This window comes from Heterocephalus glaber, unplaced genomic scaffold (assembly GCF_053883595.1).
Source record: "Heterocephalus glaber isolate CG9 unplaced genomic scaffold, H.glaber_assembly_v1.0 deba00001509, whole genome shotgun sequence".
Taxonomy (NCBI): Eukaryota; Metazoa; Chordata; class Mammalia; order Rodentia; family Bathyergidae; genus Heterocephalus; species Heterocephalus glaber.
Genome location: NW_028258325.1, coordinates 12413375 through 12439740, shown reverse-complemented (window position 1 = coordinate 12439740; position 26366 = coordinate 12413375). Strand labels below are relative to the sequence as shown.

Here is a 26366-nt window from a genome sequence, read left to right as displayed (position 1 = left end):
GATAACCTTGGGCATATGTTTAACATCTCTTTTCTTCAACTTTCTCATTTGTAAAATAGGGATGATGCTGGCACCTACCTCAGAGGGTTTTTGTGATGGCTAAATGAATTAATATCTGGCCAGTGTCACAGTGTATGACAGCTCTGAGCATGTCTCAGTAACTCATACTGCTGTAGGACTCCTGGGTCGGGGATATGTGGGTTTTTAACTTTGATAGATGCCTCCACATTGGGTCCCACCAGGTGGGTGTTCTGGCATGTACCCCCACCAGCGGCATGTATACGTGCCTGTTTCCACCCAACCCTGCCAACTCTCAATTACAAAGCTTCCTGAACTGGACCAATCAGACATTTATAATTTAGTTCAGATATTGTTGGCAAGTCACCTACATGCCAATGCTGTGAGTAGATTTGCCTGGTCTAGATGATATGTGAACAGCATCCCACAGTGTAGCCAGACTTGCAGCAACACAGGACGAGCCTCGAGGAAGACATCATGCCAAGGGGGTGAGGGGGCTTGGACAACCTGCAGGCTGATCTACTCGGGATGATGACAGCAGCCTGGGGGGTTAACCGACAATTAAATTCAGATCCTTGGGGCAGGGATTTAGCTCAGTGGTTCCGCCGCCTGCCTTGCAAGCACAAGGACCCGAGTTCGATCCCCGGTCCCCAAAATAAATAAATAGATAAATAAATAAATAAATAAATTCAGATCCTTAATTCTCCTACCGAAGCATTTCAGTGAGTCAAGAGAGATAAAAATAATAATCCCAATTGAGAGCAGAATTTTCACTCCCTTCCCAGATGGTGCACAGAGAAGGTTGCCAGGCAGAGTGTGGCTCTGTCCCCACTAAATTTAGCTAGGACCTTTCTGAACCTTTTGTCCATCTTTCTCATGTCCAGTCTCCTGATTCTCTTAGACTCATAGTATCATCCATCAGTTTCCAGAAAGCCGTTGCAGTCTTAGTACTTCCGAAAGAAAACTTTTCTAGAAGACTCCTTTGGAACCTAGGCCCCAATGACCTGAGGACAAGGAGGGATAGAGGTTTTCATAGATGTGTCTGCCTGCACCATCTCCAGAAGGAAAATAAGAGCCATTGTGCTGATTTTTATTCAAGTCACTCCATCTCCACAATATTTATGGGTGCTCTCACCACACAAGCCACGGGACTGGATGTCTAGGTGAATGCCCTTGGCCCTTGGAGGGCTTCACTTCAAATAGGAGAAATAAATATTTACTTAAATAACCTGCATGATGAGTGCTATAGTAATGTCAGGAACATTCTTGTGCAGAAATACCACAGAGGGGTTTTACTTCCCAGATGGGTCCAGGATGGTTTTCCAGAAGAAAGACATCTGCTCACTCTGTGATTTGAACATGACCTCACCAGGAAGAGTCATGCCAGAGGGAAGGAACACAACGCAAGATCCCTGAGGCCTGTAGGAAAGAGGATAACAGGGTGCCTAGGCCTGAGAAGGGTCCCCTGCTCACTGGAGACCTGTGTGGCTCACTAGGCACATACCCAGAGGATCATATTGATCCAAAGTGTTGGCAGATTAGGATCGCTGAGCTTTTAAACCACTGTGATTTCTGGAGTAGCCTCAGGCCATTAATGGCTGGCGTTCTCTGCTGGTGTTATTTGAAGTGTATCTTTTGGATCTAGAGTGTCCTCCAAAGGCCAATGAGTTCATGGCTTGATCCTCAGCTTGGAACTGCTGGGAACTAGTGGAACTTTTACTAGGTAGGGCCTAAGGGAAGGAAGGTAGGTCATGGGAGGCATGTCCTTGCAGGGAACTTAGAGACCCCAGTGCCCCACTTCCTCTCTCTTCACTTCAAAGCCACTGTGAGGTAAGCAGCCTCTTCTGAAATGCGCTCCTGCCATGATACCATAAATGTGCTGCCATGGGCCCAAAGCAGCAGGACCAAGCAACCATGGTCTAAAATCCCCAAAACTCTGAGCCAAAATAAACCTTTTCTCCTTTTATGGTGATTTATCTCTGATATTTGTTACGGCAACAAAAAGCTGACTAACACATGAGGGGTCTAACCTGGAACAGGCAGGCTGCACTTCACTTCCTGGAAAGATTCCTAGCATTAGGCCGAAGTTCTGTGGCCCCCTAGAAGACAGCAGATGGCAGGATAGCAGCTTCCATCTGAGTATTAGGACATAGGTTCTGCCCCAGCTCTGCCCCAGGCCTGCTCAGGGCCCTCAGGCAAGTCAAAAATCCTCTTTAGATCAGTTTCCTCATACTCATAATGGTAAATACAGATGAGGCCCTGACTGTGTGCCAGACACATATCTTACGTGGTCCCACCACAACCCTGTGAGGTAACACTAGGATTACCTTCCTTTTACAGATAAGGAGACTGAGGCCTGAAGAATGGCACCAGGCCCCGAGCTCTGAGCCATGATGCTATCCTACTTCTGCTTAGTAACGTCGCAGTGACAATCCCTCCCCTCCTCCCTCCCCAGAGACTTTCGGTAATGAAGGAAGAAAGCATGTGATAGCACTTCTCCAAACCATTAAATATTCTGAGTGTAAGGTGACTTCCAGTATCTATTACAGTTCCCAGCAATCATTTCAGCAAAACTCCATTACATTAGGTGTTCTATTTTAAGACATACAAAATGCCACCTTTGAAAGATTGTCAACTGAACTTGAAGATGACTTTCAATACTCCCTTCCAGGAGATTTCCTGGTCGTGGGTGTTTCTTTGAAATAGAAACAATCAAAATGAGATTAAATGGAAGATGAAGACCTAATGTGAACATAAGTTTAAACTAAACAGCCATTTGCTAGGGAGGAGCTGGAAGAGACTTGGTGGCAGATGGTTTGGAGAAGCAGAACTATTTATTTTTCTGTGCACACTGTTACGCTCAGGCCACTTTACTACTGGAGAGAGCACTGGGCAGAACCGGATCAGAATGATGCCTGATGGGGAACCCTAGTGTGTGAATCAAGGTGGATAACATGGGGTACACCAGGAATAGATTAGTGTCAGTCCTGTTAGAGGGTTCACTGGAATTCCAAACAGATGCCCCCCAAAAGGATAGACAATTGAAACACTATTACAGAGTTTCAAAGTGCTCATTCAGCCAGCTGTTTATTGATCTCCATGGTCAAGTTCATTTGTGAAATAGTCACATGGTACCCAAGCACCTTTTGCATGATATATTTTGACCTGAAACACCAGGCACATAAAGTGAAGGAAAGAAGAGGAAATTTTTTTGTTATTTGCAAAATAATTGTTGGAATTGTCAGACCATCCATCTCAGCCTGCCCCCACCATGAACCATAAGTTGGTTGAGGTCAAAAACTATGTCTTACTAATTTTCATCCTTCCAATGCCTAACAACTTGCATGCAGCAGATGTTCAACATCTCCTTTTGCATAAACTGACACATGAGCTGAAAGCTGAATGGAACTAAGGGTATCCTATTGCATTTTGGTAATTGAAAGGTTAGATAAGAAATGCCTTCAAAAGTGAGCCTTTAGAGAGAAGATGGTTTATATCACTGGCGTCTTTTTCTGATCACTTGGTGGAGGCAAGGGGTAGTGATTGCCCACTACAATGAAATAACTGAGGCTAACTGTGTAAATAGGAGAGTCTCATCTGGTCCTCAGTTTTGGGCACTAAAAGTCCAAACAGTGTGGCTCCTCTGTTGATTATATGACAGATTTCTGACTTTAGTGCCGGAGATAGAAGTCATGTTGTGAAATAAGCCAGAGAGAGACTCAGGGATTAGGCTCAGACTTGTATAAGAACTCAGTCTTTCAAAAACTCACTGTAGAAGACCAGTGTTGCCTTCCAAGGGCCACACCCTCAATGACCTAAGAGCCTCCTGCTAGGACCCAGCACTCGAAGGTTCCATCAGCTCCCGCATTGCCTCATGGGGACCAAGCTCTTAACACAGAGACTCTTGGGGGCAAAGCACGTGCAAACTGTCCCTGTCTGTGCTAACTCCAAGGCTAGAAATGAGTGAGCAGAAAGAAAAAGGATTCTTGAGTTCACTTCCCTGTCCAGTTGGAGAAATTTAGTTGCCTTCATTTCTCAGGTTGATTTTCTTTGGTTGGTTTTCTTAATTTTATTGTGGTAAGATGAGATCTACTCTCTCAGCATAGTTTTTGAGTGTACAATACGTTATTGTTGATTATAGGTACAATGTTGTAAGCAGATCTCTAGGTATTCATCTTGCTTGACTGACAGTTCGTGCCCTTTGACAGGAGCTGCCCTGTTCCATCTCATCCTGGTCCCTGGAAATCATCATTCCTCTCTTTGATTCTGTGAATTTGATCACTTTAGATACCTCATGTAAGTGGAATGATACACTATTTGTCTTTCTGTGACTAGCTTTTGTCACTTAGCAAAATGCCCTCAAGGTTCATCCCTGTATTTCCTGTATTGCAGAATTTCCTACTTTTTAAAAGATACATACACACAGTATGCATCTACTGTATATAACCACATTTCCTTAATCCATTCAACTGTCGATGGACATTGAAATTGTTTCTGTATCTTGGCTACCATAAATAGTGCTGCAATGAACATAAGAGTGCTAATACATCTTCCAAATCCTGATTTTAATTCTTTTGGATAAATAATATGGCTGGATCATATGGTAGTTTTCGTTTTAATTTTTTGAGGAACCTCTATACTGTTTCCTATATTGGCTGTGTTATTTCACATGAATTGGCTATGTTATTTTTCATGAATAATGTGCAAGTGTTCCAATTTTTCCACATCCTCACACTTAATCTTTTTTTTATAACAGTCACACTGACAGACATGAGATAATATCACTGTAGTTTTAATTACATTCCCCTAATAATTAGTAATATTGAGCACCTTTTCATGTACCTGTCAGTCATTTGTGTTTTCTTTGGGAGAATGTCTATTCAAGTCCTAAGCCTGTCTTTAATTGAGTTATTAGGTTTTGGATTTTTTTTTTTACTATTGATGGAATTTTATTGTTGTAGGAGTTTCCTGCATATTTCTGTATTAATCCCTTGTGAGATATATGGTTTGAAAATATTTCCTCCAATTCTATAGGTTGTCTCTTCATTCTATTGATTGTTATCTGTGCTGTGAAGAAGCTCGTTTGATGTAATCTCACTTGTTTATTTTTGTTTCGTGTTCATTTGGTGTCATGTGTACAAAATTATTGCCAAGATGAATATCATGAAGCTTTTCCTGTATGTTTTCTCCCAGAAATTTTATAGTTTCAGGTCTTACATTTAAGTATTTAATCTCTTTTGGGTTGATATTTATGTGTAGCATAAGATAAGGTTCCAAATTTGTTCTTAGCACATGGGCATCTTGTTTTCCAAACAGTATTTGTTGAAAAACTATCCTTTCTTCATTGTATATTCTTGGAACCCTTGATGAAAGTCAGTTGAGGGGCTGTGCCTCCCTGACAAGCACAAGGTCCTGAGCTTGATTCCTGTTACCCCCCAAAGTCAGTTGACTCTAAATATATGAATTTATTTCTGCACTCTTAATTTTATTCCCTTGATCTGTTTGTCCATCTTTATACCAGTACCATCCTTGTTTTGATTACTGTAGCTTTGTAATATATTTTGAAATCAGTAAGTGTGATCCCTCCAGCTTTGTTCTTTCTCAGGTTTGCTTTGGCTATTCGTGGTATTTTGTAGTTCCATATGAATTTTAGAATTGTTTTTTCAACTTCTGTAAAAGTGCTATTGGACTTGTAATACAGATTCCTTTAAACCTATAAAGGGTAGTATGAATATATAACAATATTAAGTCTTTCACACCACAATCACAAGATGTCTTTCCTTTGTATTTAATTTCTTTCATCAGCATTTCAAGTTTTGAGTATATGAGTCTTTCACCTCCTTGGTTAAGTTTATTCCTAGATATTTTACTCTTTTTGCTTCTATTGTAAATGGGATTATTTTCCAAATTCCCTTTTCAGATAGTTCAATTGTTTAATATATGGAAATGCAACTGATTTTTGTAGATTGATTCTATATCCTGCAGCTTAACTAAATTTATTTATTAGTTCTAACAACTAGTTATGGAATCTTTAGTTAATATTTTCTGTATATATGATCATGGCATCTGCAAACAGACAGTTTTACTGCTTCCTTTCCAATTCAAATGCTTCTTATTTCTTTTCTTGCCTAATTTCTATGGACAGTACTTATAATATGATATTGAATAGAAGTGGTCAAAGTAGCATCTTTGCTTTGTTTCTGACCTTAAAGGAAAAGCTTTCAGTTTTTCATCTTTGAGTACAGCTTTTGCTGAGGAATTTCACATACAGGCTTTCTCATAGTAAGACAGTTTCATCTATTCTAATTTGTTGGGCATTTTTTATTATTATGAAAGGGTGTTGAATTTTCTCAAATGTTTTTTTCTTTTGTTCTATTAATATGGTATATCACATTAATGATCTTTTTCATGATGAGCCATTCTTACATTCTAACAATAAATTTGGTTGGGACATATGTACCTTTTAATGTACTTTTGGCTTTGATTTGCTACACTTTGTTGAGGATTTTTGCATTAATATTCATTAGGAATATTGATGTGTAGCTTTCTTTTCTTGAGGTGTCTTTATCTGCTTGTGGCAACAGGGTGATGCTGACCTCATAAAATGGACTGGAAGCCTGCCTGCCTGCCTTCCTGCCTTCCTTCCTTCCCCTCCCATCCCTCCCTCCTTCCTTCTCTTTTCCTTGCTGGAAGCATTTTAAAGGAATTGATATTAATTCTTTGAATGTTTGGTAAAATTCACCCAGAAAGCCATCTGGTGCTGAGATTTTATTTGGGAAATTTTCGCTTCCTGATTCAGTCTTCTTGCTACCTCTTGATATGTACACACTTTCTATTTCTTTTTGACTCCATTTTGCTATGTCATATGTTTGTAGAAATTTATCCATTTCTCTGACATTCTCAGGCTTGCTGTTCCTAGTACTCTCAAAATCCTCTTTGTTCTGAGGCATCAATTGGAGCGTCTCTTCTTTCATTTCTGATTTTATTTTAGTCTTCTCTTTTTTTTCTTAGCTTTGTTTATCTTCTCCAAAAAACCAACTCATATAGTTTCATTGATTTTTTTCCCATTTTCTATTTAATTTATCTGCTTTAATCTTTTTTTCTTTTTTCTGTTTTACTTTTACTATCTTTGGGCTTATCTTTGTTTTTCTCTAACTATTGGGCTGTTTACCTGAGATCTTTTTTCTTTTTTAATGTAATATTTATAACTATGAACATTTTAGTACCGTTTTTGTTATGTTTTGTTGATGTTTTTCTCAAGATATTTTCTAATTTCTTTTTTTTTCCAACTTTCTTTTTTGGTACCGGGGATCGAACTCAGGTCCTTGCCCTTGTGGGGCAGGCAGCAGAACCACTGAGCTAAATCTTCGGCCTTTTTTCTAACTTTTTATTAAGTACAGTTTCATATTTAGAACTTCCAAATGTGACTAGATCTTTGGGATACATAATTTATCCTTAAAATACAAAATTTATATACAGACATTTCAGTCTCCAAAATAGTCAGTAAAAATATTTGGATGACACTTATAGAACTGACCTAGCAATCTCTTCTTCTCTTTGGCAGATAGTTTTGAATCCTCATCAATAGCTTTTAGTAAATTCAACAGTTCATCTTTGGTTTTCTTCTGTGTGCTGCTGGAATAGACACTTGGATCAATTCTCTGGCAGCAAATATACCTTGTGTCTTTATTTGGATCTTTTCCTTCCTGTATTGCCATAAGCTTAACACTAACAATTTTATGTAGAGTTCCAGGAATCTTAAAAACATCTTTTTGATAATCCATTAAAAAGAGTACCAGAAGCTCAGTTTTGCCTTTGGATAAATTTTTATTGTCAACAATAGCTTTTGAAAATATCCTTTTCACAACCATTCGATTATCACTTTCTCTCTGTAATTTATTTATTTATTTATTTTTTTAGTACCAGGGATCGAACTCTGGCCCTTGCACTTGCGCGATAGGTGGCAAAACCACTGAGCTGAATCCCCGACTCTTCTTTCTGTAATTTAAATTCTAAAGGATGTGCTGCAACAGCCATGAAATACAGTAGCCATCTAAATTCTTCTCTATTTTGGGAATCCAAAAGGTTCAGAAAAAGCTGAGTAGCCTCTAACGCTATTTCAGTCTTCCCATTTACTAGGAGTTCTGCAGTTCCATTATGAACATCAGATAAGTGATTCAGTAGAGGCTCCCTACTACTGTAGTGTTTGCCAGTGGCATCAAACAGAAGCTCCTTCACCAGGTCTGTTCTGTCGGGCTGCTCGGGAAGCTTCTGCTCGGGAAGCTTCTGCTTACAGCCACCACCGTGGGGTCTGGAAGGTATTCCAGGCAGTCGATCGCTGCAGAGAGCCACTCGTCATCCGGAGAGTCTCTATAGGCCTTGAGAATCCCTCGATCCAGATAGTTACTGCTGTTGATCATGTCAGGCTGCCTCTTTGGTTGAGGAACTTTAGATACAACCTCTTTCTGTTTGAGTAAGGAGTCAAGAAGTGGAAGGTATACAACTTGTAGTAGGCACCCAACTGTTTCTTCTTGTCATACTTCATTAATAACTTGTGGAGACAGAGTTGCAGAGAGATTTACACGAGGGGAGTTAGCAGGCTGTAAACTCAAATATTCCCACAGGTCTTCCAAACTGTCCAATCTGATATCAGATGACTTAAATCGTGTACCTGTGTACCCAGAAGGTGAATACAGTTTGTTCTCTTTGCCTAATTGACTGTCTTGGTTAGGTACTGTTGTGAATCTATACAGGCTGCAACTACTATCTTCAAAAGTAGGTTTTCTGTCTTTTCCAAAGACTCTGGTTGGAACTGCTTCAAATACTTTGTAGTCCATAAGTGCTTGACACACTCTCACCACTTTGGCCCGAGGAATATCATGATACATCACGAAGTACTTATTTTTAATTAGGTGCGAATAAATCACATCCACAGCTTCAGAATCCACAAAGCAGTCATTGTACCATTTTAAATGATCCCTTCTCCTTTTGACCTCTACTTCCGTTTGGAGAGTGTTTATGATGCTGCTCCAGACATATGTGGCTCCAAATGGCTTCTGGGCCAGGCTGAAACCTGGAGGCTTCTGTGTGGGGCTGTGCAGAGCCGAGAGGTTCAGCTCCTCTGCCTTCTCCCGCAGTGGCCATAGCCCTGGGAGCAGAGACACGAACCCAGACACCGCGGCTGCTTGGCTATCTAATTTCTTTTCTATTTCTTCTTTCTTATACTTCTTCCTTGTAAGGCAGATCAAGTGGTGATGAAGTGGGATAGGTTTTGCTTGCCTGGGAAATTTTTTTATCTCCTCTTCATTTTTGAAGGATAGATTTGGTGGGTATTGTATTCTTGGTTGTCATTTTTTTCAGCACTTTGAATATATTATCCCCCTACCTTCTACCTTGCAAGGTTTCTGCTACAAATATACTTAATGTCTTCTCGAAAATCCCTCATATGTAACAAATAGCTTCTCTTTTGTTGCTTCCAAAATTCTTTATTTTTTAATTTTTTTTTAATTTTTAAATTTTTTTTCCCATTAAGTTTATTGGTACATTTTAGGTATAAAATACAGTTACATTCATCATTGGGATCTTGTACCATTACATGAGTTTCTTGGTTCTTATTTTTTTTCCCCTTCCCTTGCCCTCCCTTCACCCCCTCCACCCTTCCCTATTTGCAAAGACTTTGTTTCCATTTTTTTCCTTTTCTCATATTTTTTCTTTTTCCTTTTTTCCTTTCCCCTACCGTTCCCACTTCCCCTGCTCCTTTAGACCTTTTCTTCCTGTAACACAATATCAATTATACATTTTTTAAATTACAATATCAAGATCTAGGAGACATTACCACAGATTTTACAGAATTTAAAAGGATATAGAAAGCATATTACAAAAATCTTTTTTGAAATAAATTTGACAACTTCTAAGAAGTACCTTGGAAGACAAATTAATGAAACTAATTCTGGAGGAAATATAAAATTTGCATAGCACCTATTAAGGAAAATATATCCCTAGCTTGAAAACCTACCTATATGACAACAGCAGGCTCATATACATTTTAACTGATAAATTATATCAAACAATTAAAGCAGAAAAAAGAAGGAACACTTCTCCCTTCATTTTAGAAACTCAACATTGTGCTAATCCTAAAACTGGATAAAGATGATAGAAGGAAAAAGCATGAACATAGATAAAAACTTGTTTAACAAAACAAACTATTAGAAGTCAGATCTGCCAGTATGTTGAAAGTGGTTTGATTATAGGGATGGCAGTGTTGGTTCAGCATTGGAAGATCCACGCCCAAAAGTCATCATTTTAACAAAGGAAAGGGTAAAGCCATATGATCCTGTCACTAGCTGGAGAAAAAGTATTGGACTAAATTCCACAGCTGTTCATGGTAAAAGCTATCAGGAGACAAGAAGTAGAACAGAACCTTCTCAACAGATTAAAGACATGTACTCCACACTTCCAGCGAGAACACCTTATATGAATGGAGAAGATACAATGGTTTCTCCTTAAGGTGGGGAACAAGGACAGATATGCTTACTCTTTATCTGTCCAGTAAACTTTGAAACCTAGGCCCCACCAAAATAATCTGGCAATAGAATGACACAATTAGGATAGGATTGGCAAGGTAGTGGTTCCAAAATTCTATGGTTTTTTTTTATTAAATTGTTTTATTTTTGGTATACAGTACGTTTACATTTCTCATTGGGAACTTGTACCTTTACATGATGTATCTCGGTTCTTATTTTTTCCCCATTCCCAGCCCCCCCTTCCATATTTACAAAGACTTTATTTCCATTTTTTCCATTTCTTATAATTTTTCCTTTCCCTTGTTTCCTTTCTCCTGCTCCTCCCATTTCCCTTACCTCTTTGTACCTTTTCTTCCTATTTCGCATTATCAATTATTCATTCTAATCATTGTTACATTTTAGGTATACAATATAATGACATTCATCATTGGAAATTTGCACCTTTACATAGTCTCTCTTGGTTCTTATTTTTCCCCCTTCCCCTGCCCTCCCCTCAACCCCTCCATCCCTCCCTATTTACAAAGATTTTGTTCCTATTTTTCGATTTTCTCACATTAATCCCACTCCCTTCTATCCTTTCCCCTAGCCCTTCCACTTCTTTCCCCTTTGCCCCTTTTCTTCCTATTTCACATTACCTATTATACATTTAGTCCTTATTTACACTTTCAGTTTCTCACACCAGAGAAACTATTTGGTATTTATACATGTGTGTCCTATTTATTTAACTTAAGAGTATCGCCTCAATGTGTAAAAATTCTGGTTTTGACTTTTTTTTTTTTTTTTTTGGTACCAGGGATCAAACTTGGGACTTTGTGCTTGTGAGGCAGGCAGCGGCACCACTAAGCTAAATCCCCGGCCCCTATGTTTTGACTTTTGACAACTGGATTATAATGTATCTCTCACAGATTTCTTTGGTTTCACCTTATTTAGGGTCCTTTTGCTTCTTAGACCCAGGTGTCCATTTTATTCCCCAGATTTGGGAACTTTTCAGCCATTATTTCTTTGACTGGCCTTTTATCCTTTGTATCTCTCTGCCTTCAGAAATTCCATATGCATAGCTGGGTCCTCTTCATGATGTCTCTTATGCTTTCTTCACTTACTTTCCTTTTTCTTATTTTTGCTTCTCTGACTGAATTATTTCCAGTGACCTATCTTTGAATTCACTGATATTTTCTTCTGATTGTCTTCTGTTGAACCCTCTAATAAATTTTTATTTAAATTATTGTGTTCTGCAGTTCCATGATATGGCACTCTTTTCATATATATATTCTACCTCTTTGTTGAAGTTTTCACTGTGTTAGTACATTGTTCTCTTTAGTGTTTGTTTTTTGGTACCGGAGATTGAACTCGGGTCCTTGCGCCTGCGCAGCAGGCAGCGAAACCACTGAGCTAAATCCCCGGCTGACACTGTCCTCTTTATCTCAGTATATTTCAGTCATTTTCAGTTGTCTGTCAGGTCAGTCATTTAACTGTTTCCTTAAGGTCACTTTCCGGAGCATCTTTTGTTTGGAACATCTTTGTCTCATATTTACTTTCCTCGACCGTCGGTGTTGTTGTCTGCCCATCACACAAAGTGGGCCTCTCCTCATCCTCACAAACTGCCCTTGCAGCAGAGAGATCCCTGTCAATCCGAGAGGAGCAGGCAGCCTGGATTTTGGTTTGGTCACTCTGTATTGAGCTAAGAAGAAGCTACAGTGTCTACCAGTCCATTCTTCTGGGGTTTTTTCTAATTTCTTGAATGTTTTCTAATAATTATTTTTCAGTGTATAAATTTCCCTCTAACTGTATTAGCTGTGTCTCAGAGATTTCATGTTTATCTTGGGTTTTTTTAACCTACTTTCTCATTGCCTTCTAATTTTGTTACAGTGTCCTTAGGTAGCACAGTCTGTAGAATACCAACACTTTGCACTATGTTAGAATTGCTTTGTAGTCAGTTTTTTAAATGACCTATGTGATAGAGAGAGAGCATATGTCCTCTCAGTTTGGTCGTTACAGCATATACATTGAATCTTGCCCTGTAACATATACACTCTATGATCTTAGGCAAGCAGCATATCCTCTCCTGACACACAGTTCATCACCAATAAAATGGGAAGATAGTGCCCATCTCAGAGTTGAGGGCCTGGCACCACCACACACTGTATGGTAGAAGTTAGTAGTTTCTTTTTTAGTCTTTAGGTTTCATTCATTAATCTCCAGATCTTCCTCGTCCTAGTTCATTCTGTCTGCTCAATGTATCCATTTGTGAGAGATCTGTATTAAAATCTCCCATATAATAATTAAGTCTCCCATTTCCCCCCACAGTTTTGAATGTTTTACCTTATGTTTTCAGGCTATACTGTTAGATGCCAACAGGGTCATTGGAACAAATGACTTTTTTTATCAAGCTAGATTAATATGTTCAACTTAGCCAGTTCGTATCTGTTGTGATTATATGTGTGCTTTCTAATTACTAACATTTCTTTGTAACCAAGTTTGAAACCTGTACCTAATGAGTCATACGTCACATAGTGTTGATATTATAGCATGCATGCTATTTTGATTTTTGTTGTCTCACTTTCACCATGCACTTTCTCCAGGTTTACACAGAACATGTATTTATAGCAGGTGATTCATAAAGCTGTTCTACCCAGGCCATGATACTTGCTTCTGGGCTCTAGGACAATTAACAATCACGAGACATTTTAATGCCCAAAATACTTTGGAGGCAGAGGTGGACTTTTAGCCTGCCGTCTACATGGAAATTGTGATTTGTCTGGTTACATCACTATTTTGAACCAAACCTGTGGGCCTTGTGACTGGTGGGTGTCAACCAGCTGGACTTCAGTTTCCAGTAACATAAAGACAAGATTCGGGCTGTGAAAAAATAGCTGTGCTAAAGGTTCTCAATTACTGGCTGTTGGATTTACAAGATTTTAAACTACATCTGAGAGCACCTGAACATTCGTTCATAGTCTAGGAAGGAAGAAAAATGCACCTATGACTACTACAAGTCAGATACACTTGTGTCTGTTCCATTTATTGCTGTGTTTCAAGCACAGTGCTTGGCAGAGGCAACAACAAATTTTTGTGAAATTTTAGGACCACAGAATTACGGAAACTTAATTAATGTTATGGAAACTTCAAGAGAAGAGAATGTAAGCACAATGCAAGAGAGTGTGAAGTCTTCCCAAAAAGTGACAATTGAATAGGACCTTGAAGGATATGTAGATCTGGAGATTAAAGGGTGCATCGTTAGGCTGATCAGAGAAACAAATGCTAGGAAAAAAATAGGAAATGAGGTTGATTTAGGAACTACCTGGCATCATTGTGGGAGCCAGTTAAAAAGTTTATGTTCAAGGGCTGGGGATTTAGCTCAGTGGTTCCAGCACCTGTTTCAAAAGTGCAAGGTCCCGAGTTCAATCCCTGGTACCAAAAAAAAAAAAAAAAAAAGTTTATATTCAGCTAACTATTGCTTCTTTGAAAAAAATCAAAAAGGGAAAAAAGACTGCTGCTTCACTCCCATCTTCCCAATTTCATCCAAATCACATGGCCCAGGAGTATGCACGGCAGAAATCCTGGGAAGTACAGTTCAAGCTCAGTGGGGTTGACACAGAGCACATCCACCCCGCAGGGAGGAACAAGGGCCAAGCAGGATGGCTGTGAGAGGCAGGGTGGACTCCTGCTCTCTCGAAGACAATCGCTGCTGGGTGCCTAGACAGGTCCTCCAGGCACAGTGGCAGTGGGCTCCCCAATGCCCCCGAGCACTGGGATTGGGGGTCCCAGCTTTACATGCTATTCTGCTACATTTAAAGACAACACAGGGCCGGGGATTTAGCTCAGTGGTTTCGCCGCCTGCTGCGCAGGCGCAAGGACCCGAGTTCGATCACCGGCACCAAAAAAAATAATAATAATAATAAAGACAACACAAATGATTCAAACAGGACTCGAACTTACAAATCAAAAGATACAAAGGGCTCTTTAGTAGGGTGGCGAAACATCCAAAGTCTGGGCTATAGCCATCTCTCAGTCCCTCCATCCTGCCCTGGGCAGGGGGACTTCTCATGTCAATGCCATCCGTCCCTGGCCACTCCCTCCTTGGGACATAAGGCAGGGTAGAGACAGTATGGGAGAGAACGGTCATCATGCTGTCCTGGAGTGACGCATGATACAACTTATTCATTTGGCGTTTACTAAGTGTTCCTCTGGCCACATACTGTCCTGGGCATCAGGGAAACAGGTGAACAGAGCAGAGTCCCTGCCCTCATAGTGATGGAAACAGGGAATTCAAAAGTAGACAAAATCAGGCTGGGATTGTACTTTGAGAAAAAGCAGAACAAGTGCAAGGGTGTAGTATTTTAGAAAAGGTGGTCAGAAAACAGTAATCCCACAGGAGACTACATTGAGTATTCCTTATGTACCTCATGCCATTCGAAGGGCTCTGCATGTAGTGGTTCATTTAATCCTCATGGTGACCTGAATAATTTTCCCAAGGTTACTTAGTTAATAAGTGGAGGAGCCGGGATTTGAACACAGGGAGCCTGTACCATGGCCCAAACGTCACACCAAGGAAGGTCTCATGGGTTGCAGGGACTAAAACTTGGGAGCAAAGAATGCAGATATCAGAGGGAAGGGGACTCCAGACAGGGGACAACACATGTGGAGTCCCTGAGGCAGGTGCATGCTCACGCCGTGGAGTTGTGGACGTGTCACAGTCTGAGAAGCTTATTAAACAGGAAAGGTGGTTGGATGTACATGTTTAAACATTGGGAGGAAGCTTGGAAGAGCAGGAGTAAATTTATTTGTCATAAGCATCTATGTGGCATCAATAGCAATGTGGCATTTAATGCCATGAGGTTGGGTAACTGGATGAGACTCTAAGGAGAGAAAGAGAAAGGAAGGTCCAGTGCCCAAGGTCTAGGGTAGAAGCAGAGGGGGCTTTCGCAGAGGAGACCAAGAAGGAGTAGCTGGTGCAAGGTGGGGCAGTAGATGTCATCCTTTCTCTTAACACTGTGCCCTTCTATAGATGTCACAGTACATGGAAAGGCACCAAACCAGTTTTGCTGCAGGACAAGCGGGGATAGGGCCCCGGGCGTACACCTTCCATTTCAGCTCCTCCCCTTCCCACCCATGGGTGCTGAGACACCTCCCAGGGCCTCGGGAACACGATCTGAAACCACAGACATAAGCTAACCTCTCTGTTTACAGTCGATGAATTGTTCCAGAAAAGTCAAGACCCTGGCTCGAGGCCATGCAACTAGTGATGAAAATCCCAGGTTGCAATTAGTTTTTATTTCCTATTTGACAACGAGCAAATTTGTTTCCAGCTTGTCTCATCATACTGTTTTCCGACAAATAGAAAAATCAAAATTAAAGAAGTCTTTTTCAACTTTATGACACTGTGGAAAGGAAACAATGATAATATGAGCACATTCGATTGACTTGTACTTAGTCATTTGCATATTATCCTCCCACATCCCACTTCTCAATGCTGCTGGTCACTGGGCAAGTTCCAGGCTTCCTGGTTCTGTGTAATGAGATGGCACACACTACAACCTATAAAACGGTACAATCATCACCATCACCATTACAGCCCCTCACACTTACTGACCACTGGCCGTGGCCCAGTGCTGATCTCTAACCCTTACCCAGGCCCATGACAAGTCGGGCTCATCCAGGGCCACTTTTTGTGGGTTGCACACAGGACTGTATCATGCGATGGTTGAGTTCAAACCCTAGGGTAAGACTGCTTGATTGCATACCCCATTTCTACTCCGCACTGCTGGTGGGGCCCTGGCGTCACTTCATCTCCCCTGGCTTTTTTCACCAGCTGTGTGAGTTGCTCTGCAGACTGAAAATCAGAATACAAGCCCAAGAGCTGACACTGGTCACCAACCAGGCGCCTCATCCTCACAGGCCCCATCACCTGAGCCTGTGGGCTGGGGGATCTTTCTCCTCCTCTGCTCTCTGGTTTGAAGAAGCCAGGTGGGATGAGGGAACTGTACTTGATATCTCCTTGCCATTGTGCTTGCTTCAGGATCCATGCTCCAAGCTGGAAGAACCGTCTCGGACACTGCCCAGAGAAGACCGTCAACACAAATTAGCAGCTGAAGAGGGACCCAGCAGTGATGAAGAAGAAAGGTACAAGTGGCAGCTGTTCTAGGGCTCTGATGGATGAGGGTTCAGATTTTGAAGGATGCATTCATTCATTCTTTCATTCATTCTTCATTTATTCATTTCCCAAATATTTATCACTGTCCTTTGCATCATGTGTAGGTAGGACACAGACATATCTTGTACATCTTCTGCACAGCTCTGGGCTTGACATAAACTTATGTAAATTGTTACCCCAACCCAGGGAGCTAATTTGATAGTTTAAGAACCTGAAGCTTAAAAAGGTTAATAATCCTGCCCAAGAATCTGGACTGGTCCAAAACCTTTGGTTCTCTGGGTAGGGGACATATGGGAGCTTTGTCACCCAGTGGAAATCTCCATCTATGTCGCCAGTATTAGTCAGTGGTTGCTGCTATAACAAGCATCCTTAAAATATTAGTGATTTTCAGCACCTGAGTGCACTATCTTATGCTCAGCTCAGCCAGACTGTCCTGGGCTTTAGTATACTTGGCTTCTGGTTGAAGGTCAGGTGTTACTGCGCTGCCACAACCTAGAGCTCAGGTTTGTTCCCTGTGCCTTCCCCTTCTGGGACCCAGGCTGAGGGATCAGCCCCCACCTGGGGCGTGTTGTTGGCATCATTGAGGAGCTCAGGACTGATGGAAATGTGCCAAGCCTCTTACAGCTCGATACATTCAGAACTGCACTCTCCTGAACACCCACATTCCACAGGCCAGAGCAAGTCCTGGGACCCAAGCTGACTTCAATGGGCAGAGAATAATATGCCCTCCATGTTTTAGTCAGTGGGCTGCTTCAGTAAAATACCATAGACACAACGGTCAGCCCTCCTTTAGTAAGCACCCACTACAAGAAGTGTCTGGTAGTTTCTGCGGGTCTGAATGTGCATGTTGGGTTTCTTTTGGCAAGACCAGTAAGATGCACCTCACTCCACTAACCATGCTGAAGCTCCCTCCTCCTGGCAGAATGGCTGAGATGCTGTCAGGGTGGCAGTGGCATTCCTAGCCCTAGGATCTTTGGTGACTGTGATCTCTACATCTTCAAAGGACTGAAGTGCCCCTCGAGGAAGAACATGACCTACAACCTCCGCTGAGCTCTTCGCTGAAAGAGAAGACACCCGACACCCAGTGTCCACCGGAGGACTGGCAAAGCCAGAAGGCCCAACTGCAAGCCCAGGTAGAAGGACAAGCCTGGCGGGGATGTGCCCTGCATGGGGAGAGACCCCCCACCACCACCATGGAGGACAGATCTCAGCTGGGGGAGGGAAGGGGGTCCAGGCCAAGGTGGGATTCTTGGGTTTCTTTATTCAAATCCTGCTGTGCTACTAAGCACCCACTATGAGGCATTGATGTTACACCAGTGAACAAGCTAGATAAATTCCTTGTATTTTATGTGTAAGGAATATGTGTGTGTGACTCTGTGTGGTGTGTGTGTGTAAGGAATATATTCATGCATACCGAAGAGGTGGGAACAGACAGCATACAGTTAGCCCTTGGTGTCCTTGATTTCTACATCTGTGGATTTACCGCCTACAGATGGAGACTATTTGGGGGAAGAAAATTGCTAGCATTTGCATTGCATTAGGTATAGTAAGTCATGCAGAGAGGACTTGCTCAGGAGAATGCGTGTAGGTTGCGTGTGGTGCCCGGGGCCTCCGGGACGTCCCCCGCTGACCCAGAAGGGCAGTGTGTTCTATGTTTTAGCAGAGGAGGCGAGAACAGAGAGTAAATACCAGAGAGACGAAATGCGTGAATCACGCGGTCCTTCGGAAGGGGATCAGGGCTTCAGAGCGGGGTGGCAGGACAAGGCCTTGGGAAAGCGGAGCAGGAGGGTGTGACACCAGGTGGCCCCTGCTGCGTCCGGGGGCGTCGTCCCCTCCTTCCCCGCGCCCGGGGCTCCAGCTGGGGCGCCCTCTCTGGCCTTCCGGGCAGGTGTCCCAGCTGCAGCGAGCCCTGGAGCAGCGCGCCAACGCCCACCGCGCCGACCTGCGGGAGCTCAGGCAGCAGGAGGAGCAGGAGGCCGAGCAGCTGCGGGGCGAGCTCCAGGACGGCCTGCAGCAGAGCCAGGCGGCCCGCGCGCAGCTCGAGGCGGCGCACCAGCGAGCTCTGCGCGCGCTCGAGAAGGCCAAAGCCCAGGAGCTCAAGGTAGGCGACGCCCGGCAGCTACCAGCCTGAGCCGGGCCGCTCACGGAGCCTCTGGTCCGTATCGCCAGGGCCACAATCACCACACAAGATCAGGTCCTCGGCTTCTTTTCCCACACTAGAGAAGAGGCTCAGAGAGACCCTGTAACTTGCCGAAGGTCACACAGTAGTAAGGAGTAAAGCTGGGAAGCAGATTTCTTGGGCTGCAGAGCCCTTAGACAACACAAGAACGACTGCTTCCCTGCTCTTGACACTGTGGTCCACGCCCGAGGCTCAGCGCGCAGCTAAAGCCCCCCCCCCCCCCGCCGCCTCCCCGCGCGCGCGCCCGATCCGCAGGCAACACCCTAACGTTGGCTTGCAGTTTGCCAGGACTTAGCGCGCTCTTGCTATCATTTCCACAGCGCTCTGGTGGACAACAGACGCGCTGTTCATAGCCTCCTGGTTTTATACTTCCGAAATAGGGTCCTCCGCTGCGCTGATCGGCTCCTAGAAAAAGTGCGCTCCTGATCGTCATACACGTGTGTGTTCCATTCCGATCACACACTACTTGTTTAGAAATAACGCCAAGAACCGTTTTTATATTTTATTTTCATATTGAGAACCAGCCAACTTTGCTTCCTCCTCGGTGTGTTTATACAAACTGCACTTCTTCCCCTAAACCGGAAATGGGTCCACCCAGCACCGTCTACCTGCTGGCCTGGCTTCGCTGATCCCCCAGTTCAGGGGAAGCGTTCCCTCCCTTCCCAGTCGCAGAGGGGTCGGAGGCGGCTGTCACCGAGCTCCTGCTAAGGGGCTGGGGGATCTGTTCACTCCCTGTCGGGCTTCCTCAGGGCCCCTGCCTTCTGCAGCTCTTACTTCCTGCACCACCAAAGCCACCAGCGTGGCGTCTTCCAACTCTCTCTGCCTCCTTCTCTCCACCACCAGACCTTCCCTGAAGCCCCTCCTGACTCCGGGACTGTGGCCTTCCCACGTTAATCAGAGTACTCTCCCATCCCAAGATCTTTAACTCAATCTCATCTGCAAAGTCCCTTTGGCCAGGAAAGGTAACATAGTCAGTTCCCTGGAATTCAGATGCAAGCATTTCTTTCCCAACCACAGAAATCCAACAATCAGGTGCCTCCATCCACTCGTCCTGGGGAAGACGTCGATGCCCACTGCAGTGCTCCTGAGTGTTAAATCCAAAGCCACACTGTGTGTCTGTCTCCCTTGCTCCCTCTCTCCTGCACCTCCTGACACTAAATTCCCTTGGAAAGAATTCCAATTGGCCCACCTTGGAACAAGTGTCCACCATGGTTCAGTGAGCTGTGGGAGGAAGTGAGTCCACATGGTACAACATGGCTGCTATGGTCAGGTGATTGCTGGAGCATCCCAGGTAGCTTAGTCAGCTCTCCACAAGGGAGTGACAAGTGCCTGATTTCATGCCTACTTCTTCCTGCTTCTACCTACAGGCCACAGAGGAGCACTTGAAGAAGGAATCCACTCACAGCCTCCAGATCCAACACCAGGCACACCGGCTGGAGCTCCAGGCCCTGGAGGAAAAGGCTAGGCAGGAGCTGCAGGAGGAGCGGGAGAGGATGCAGGCACAGCAGGCACGGCTGCTAGGTATCCACCTGAGTGTGCACACAGGGTGGACCCAGCGGGACCAGGAGGGGCCCAGGGGCCTGGAGACACAGGGCCTAGAGTGACGGCCCGCTGTCGTGCCTCTCAGGGCACTGTGTGGGTTACACGAGATATTACACACTGAGTGCCCAGCACCCTCCCCGGCCCAGGGGACACTGATGCCCTTGTCATCACTGAGCATAACTCAGACCTCTGCGCCCGAGCAGGTGTGGCCAGGGCGGCCTCCACCTTTGCTTTCCACTGAAGAGTTCTACAGGCTGGGGAGCTGGGGCCCCTGCACGTCCTCTCCTGCCTGGGGGTCGCCATCCCCAGACGCATGCAGCCCCTCTGCCCTTTCCACATCTCGCCACTGGCACAGCCATCCCGGAAGTGCACAAGAGAGGCAGAGGCAGGAGGACCACCGGTGTGAGGCCAGTGTGAGCTACACAGGGCGTCCTAGGCGCCCTAGCTGCAGGATGAGACCCTGCCCCCCCCCGCCCCCGCCCTGAATGAACAGACCTAAGATCTCTGGGGCCAAAGCGCCTGGTGCGGAAGCCTGGCCCCAGCACGCACGAGCGACCTTGGGCAAGTCGCTTGACTGCTCTGTGCCTCCCACTTGTAAGGGTTTCATCTCCTTAAGAGTCCACACAGGCCGGGGGTGCATGCAGCTCAGTCTGGACAGCTGCCTCAGGGCCACAAGGCCCTGGGTTTGGTCCCCAGCACCCTCTTCCCCCTAAAAAACATCGACAGCAATTTTAAGACTTCCGACTGGAGACCCCCCAACCCTGGAAGAGAACCGGAGGCACTGGAGAAGTCCTGTGCTTCCTTTGGTTTCCCGACTCCTCGCTGGGGACTTGGCCTGGGCTGCGGCTTCCAGCCCTCACCTGCTTCCATCCCAGCCGACTGGCAGTGGCCACACAGGCGGGGAGGCCTGGACCCCATGGCGCCACTCAGTAGCTGTCATCATAAAACGCAGGGGGGCTGGAGGGGGCTGGAGGGTGATGGGCGGATGAGAGCACTTCTTTCCGTGGTAGTGGGGAACCCACTGAACCCAGACCTTCACACAGCCATATACCCAGCCCTTTCGTACTTCTTATTTTGAGATATAAATTCCCCAGGCTGGAAACAAACTTAGGATCCTCCTGCCTCAGCCTCCCAGAGTGCTGGGATTATAGGCGTGCACCACCACACCCAGTAGAGAACACCTCTCAGTATTCAGCACATGTAGCGCTCAGTACTCCGGTGTTTCTGTTATCTTGCATAAATCTGGGGGACACAACGCAGAGCCTCCCGACCACCGAAGCCCATAGTCTTCCGGGACAGACTGCAGCCTTCACCTTGACCTTGTGCCTCTTCCTCCTCCAGAGTCCCTCAAGCAGGAGCTGTCGGAGCAGCGAGCGGCCTGCTCCGAGCACCAGAAGGACTTGGAGATGCTGCGCAGCGCGGGCAGAATGCAGGCTACCGTACTGTATCCAGGGGACAGCGAGGACCGCGAGGTCCCCTCGGAGGTCAGCGCCCTGCCCGCCTCCCCAGCCGCCCCATACAGGCCGGGCCCTGGTGTTAGGTCAAGCCCTGCCTGAAAGCCCCTCCTCGCGCAGGCTCCGTCTCTGACAGCACAAAGCAGTGGGAGCCTTATTTATGGCTCAGGCCCTGGGGACAGCGCGTCTGGGTCCCTCCTCCGAGTCCGCAGGGGAAATCCCCAGACCCTCCGCAGGCCCGCTGCGCCCCAGACCGGGGCCGCCCCGTCACCGACCCGCACACTTTGCCCCGGCCTTTGCCCTGCCCGTCCCCGCCCCCTGCTAGCCAGGCGGCTCGGTGACCTCCCAACAGCCCAGCGTCGCGCAGGGCCCTCGGCTTTTCCATTCTGCCAGAGCCCAACATCTCTGCACAAAGCCTTCCGTGGCTCCTGCTGGAATGAGCTCCAGACGCCCCAACCCGGCACAGAGTCGCCCTTTGGGGGCGCTGGAGGTGGCACCGGCCGGGTGGGGAAGGCGCGGCCTGGGCGAAGCCAGGAGGAGTTGCTGGTTTGGACGCGAGCTCCCCGCCTGGCTAGCCGGCTTCCTTCAATTCTTTTCCGCCACTTCCCAAAGCGCGAAAACTTGAAGCTGCGCGGGCGCCCTTCAGCGGCCGCCCCGAGACCTACTCGGGCCCCAGGCCTAGCTGAGCGCCCGGCCCCGTCCTCGCCGCGGCCACTCCCGCCCTGCGCTCCCGCAAGCGCCTCCCTTTGCTGCTCCCTCTCCAGGACTGCGGCGGCCCGGGCGCGGCGGAGCCCGGAGCAGGCGAGGGCTGCGGGCTCCGCGAGGAGAACGCGCAGCTCCGGGACGCCGTAGTGCGGCTGCGCGCTGAGGCGGAGCAGCACCAGCAGGAGGCACGGCAGCTCCGCGAGCAGCGCAGGTGCGTCCTGCCGTTTCTCGGCGTCGGGCCTTTGGTCCCGGAAAAGTACCAGCACTCTGGGAATTCTAGATCTTAAAACAGCAGAGGAGTTGGGAGTGGGGGTGCATGCCTGGAATCCAAGCACTCTGGGAGGCTGAGACAAGAGGATCCCAAGTGCCAGCTCAGCCTGGGCTGTGTAGCGAGACTGTTTCAAAATACAAACTATAAACAAGGGTTGAGGATTTAGCTCAGTGTGAAGGCCCCAGTACCATCCCCCACCAAAACCCCGAGGATTTGCCTCAGAATAAAAGAGGAAGTCCGATTTCCCTGCAAATCAGGAAGTTTATCGGACCTGGAAGCGAATCTAGGAGTCACCAGTATCTCCTCAAATCCAGCCTTTCAGAGAGAGTGGGTGGAAGGGTTGACAGTGCTGTGCACTCTTAACTAGCACTGTGAGGGTTGGTAAGTCACCTAACTCCTCCCACACTGTATCCTGTCTGTAAAGCCGGGTCTCACCCTCCGAGGCTGAGGGCTCCTATGGACTGTACGCAGGAAAGGGCTGCGTGGTCTGGCTCTTGGTTAACTGTGGGAGTTAACAGCTTCCCAATCCTGAATTCAGTCTCATTTCTCCCTTGTTGGAAGGTTTTTACTACAAATTCAGTTTCTTACTAGCCATAGAACTTCTTGGGTTGTTTATTTCTTCTAGAATTAGCTTTAGCAACTTGTATCTTTCAAGGATTTTGTGCACTTCATCGAAGTTAAATGTCCCAGGCTTGAGCAAAAAGTTGCTCATGTTTTCTTCTTGTCATTTTAATGTCCAGAGGATCCCCTTCTCCCTGTTATTTGCCAGTTGTGTCTGTTGAACCCTGGTTTGAGCCTTGGTTGTTCTCGTTCATTTAATTTCACAACTATTCTATAAAACGAAGGGGAAAGTTTTGGGGGTAACCTGCCTCCCACTGCACAGTAGGTACAGGGAAGGCCAGGTGGGCAAGGCACTTCACCTCTCCAGGCCTGGTTCCAAGCAGGGGGGACAAAAGCGCCTTGCACAAAGGTTGGTGAGAGAATTAAGAGGTGACGTGTTTGGGACAATGCTGGGCACACAGCACTGACCCAAGAAATGTCTGCTGTCAGGGTTCTCACACTTTAGCTTGCATTGGAGCCGCCTGCAGGCTGGGGGTGTAGCTGAATGGCAGTGCACTTGCATACCATGTGCAAGGCCCTGGGTTTGATATTCCCAGCACCATAAATAAATAAGTAAGTAAATAAATAAATATCTCCAGGTACCTGGAAGCCTTGGATGCCCCTGACTAGATTCTACCCCTAGCATTTCTGGGTCAGTAGGGCTGGGTGGAGCCAGAGAATTAGTCCTAATTAGCAAATTAGCAGGAGTTAGAATCTGCATTCCTAACAGATTACCTCAAGCTGCTCCTGCAGTCTCCAGGGGATGCCTGGTCCCTTAACTTCCTTTTGCTGGAGGAAATGGGGCTGGGGGCGGGGACCGCCCCCAATTCCCACCCAAGCTCACCGGGCTGTGAAGTAGCTCAGGCCTTGACCTGGGCAGAAGCCGTGGGGCCTCGCTCTCCGGAACAGCAGCCTGAACTCATCAGAGGGGCAGCCGGCAGCCCTGCTGCCTTAGCCACTCACTGTGTGATCCGGCCAAGTCCGGGGTAGCGCCCACTTTAGGTTACCCCCTGTCCCGAGTGAGGAAAGTGATGCTGCTTCTCCTGGGATAACCCTAAGATCGAACACAGACTCACATGTACGTACCTTCTGAGGGTGAGACACCGGGGGGTCATCTGTGGACCCCTTAGGACATCACCATGTTAAGAAAAATGACAGCTTGCGGTTGAACACATACTTTGCCATGGACTGCTCCAGACGTGTGTTATACAATTCCTCCTTGCAGCAGCCCTAAAGGGAGATACATCGTTAAACAGGGAGGGCATGGAGCAGGGGCAGCCTGCCCAAGGTCACAAGCTAGGAAGTGACGGAGAGACCATGCATTCAGACAGCCGGCCCCAAATCCTGCTCTCCTACCGCATCCCACCTGCCCGTCAGACGCTGGACTGGGACCTCCCAAGGCTCAGGGTCCCCGCGTCCGTAGCTCTGAGTCCAGCCTGCAGGTCTCTCCAGGTCTCTCCACCTGCTGCAGGGCGGTGTTGGGAGCTCCCCTCCAGGTCTGTTGTCCACCCTCCCCTGAAGGCCGCCCTCCTGCTCAGGCTTCTCCTACATGGGTGTGGGGGTGAAAGGGGCTTCGAAGGGGTCCCCAAGTGGGGTTCACCCACAACTTCCTTCCATGGGTGTCCTGGCCTTGGCTTCCTAACCTCCCCTGACCTGGGGTCTCCCAGGCCCGGCCGCTCAGCAGAGAAGAGTGAGCCTGGCTGTTTCTGTCCCCGCAGGTTGCTGGAGGAGGGTCACCAAGCCCAGAGGGCCAGAGAGGTGGAGACGCTCCGCCAGGAACACCAGAAGGAAATGCAGGCCGTGGTGGCGGACTTCAGTGGTGCCCAGGCCCGGCTCCAGGCCCGGCTTGCTGCCCTGGAGGCCGAGTGAGTGAGGCCTGGGCCTGGCTTGGCAGAGAGGCGCAGAGGCACCATTTATGAAGGTGGTCAGCTCTTCCCAGTGTCCCTGGGCTTCCCCAGCTTTCGTTAGGAGAGTCCTGAGTCCCAGGAGGCCTTGAGGTCCAGCTGGTGGGGGCCGGTTGGTCACTCGTCATTTTAGGAGGCTGGCGAGCACTGGGACCCTACAGGAATGAGCGGTTTGTGGTGTGGTTTACCCCTCATACTCCAAAGAAATCGGGAGAGCTGCTTTTTCGCGAATACTTAGCTGTTCTAGCACGCGCTACCACACTTCATCCTCACAAGATGGACACTGTTGTTCCGCCTGACAGTTAAAGCAAGCAAGGGTCCTTTGCCGGTGTACACACGCACTTATCTATTCACGCAACAAATTTTGTTAAGGACCCACTTGTGCCATATACTGTTCTAGGACTAGAGTTATACCAGGGAAAAAAAATCCCAAAATATCATAGTGCTTAGAATTCTAGATAAGGATTCAGACAACAAATAGACATTTAGCTTCATAGCGGGTGATGCATGTCCCAGAAGATAGGTAGGTTCGGAGTACAGAGAGTGGGACAGGCGGGTACGTCCCCTGAGGAGGGATGCTTAAGTACAATTCGACAAGAGCAAGGAACTGCAAGTCCAAAGGCCCTGGGGCCTGTTCCATGTGCCTGGAAGAGGTTTGTGTGGCCAATTCCAGAGTAAATGAGAGGAGGAGAGGTAGGAAGGGGGTAGATGGAGGAGCCCCTGCCCTGAAGGGGAAGGAGTTCCAATTATTCTGAGTACTGAGGAAGTACTGCAAGGCTTTGGGCAGGTGGCATGGCCTGGCTAACGTTTCACAAGGTCACCTGTGGTTGCTGAGAGATGATGAAGCCAGGGGCAGGGAGGGCCTGACAGGAGGCCCATTGGGGGCAGCCCGCCAGGTCCAGGCGGGTGAATCCATTTGCCCAGTGTGCAGCTCTGAGTGAATGTCAAGGTCACCTGGAGCGGGAAGTAGCAGGGACAGGCTTTACAGCCACCGCGCGGTGGGCACCGGCCCTGTGCCA

At 46.5% G+C, this 26366-nt stretch overlaps 1 protein-coding gene and 1 pseudogene across 3 annotated transcripts in view; one reads left to right on the top strand and one right to left on the bottom strand.

Moving 5' to 3' along the window:
- Positions 1-26366, top strand: part of Fam184b (family with sequence similarity 184 member B) — a 104781-nt gene that overhangs the window by 68361 nt on the left and 10054 nt on the right. For 2 of the 3 annotated variants that reach the window (XM_004847231.3, XM_021260243.2), the window contains 7 exons: positions 16558-16661; positions 17696-17825; positions 18581-18793; positions 20239-20392; positions 21755-21897; positions 22632-22783; positions 25162-25308. In XM_004847231.3, the coding sequence (XP_004847288.2) occupies positions 16558-16661; positions 17696-17825; positions 18581-18793; positions 20239-20392; positions 21755-21897; positions 22632-22783; positions 25162-25308 (1043 nt within the window). Of the gene's footprint in view, positions 1-16557; positions 16662-17695; positions 17826-18580; positions 18794-20238; positions 20393-21754; positions 21898-22631; positions 22784-25161; positions 25365-26366 lie in introns of all 3 variants that reach the window. The other variant, XR_205344.3, reaches the window with a different exon arrangement.
- On the bottom strand, positions 3090-16428 carry LOC106009574 (DEP domain-containing protein 7 pseudogene; annotated as a pseudogene).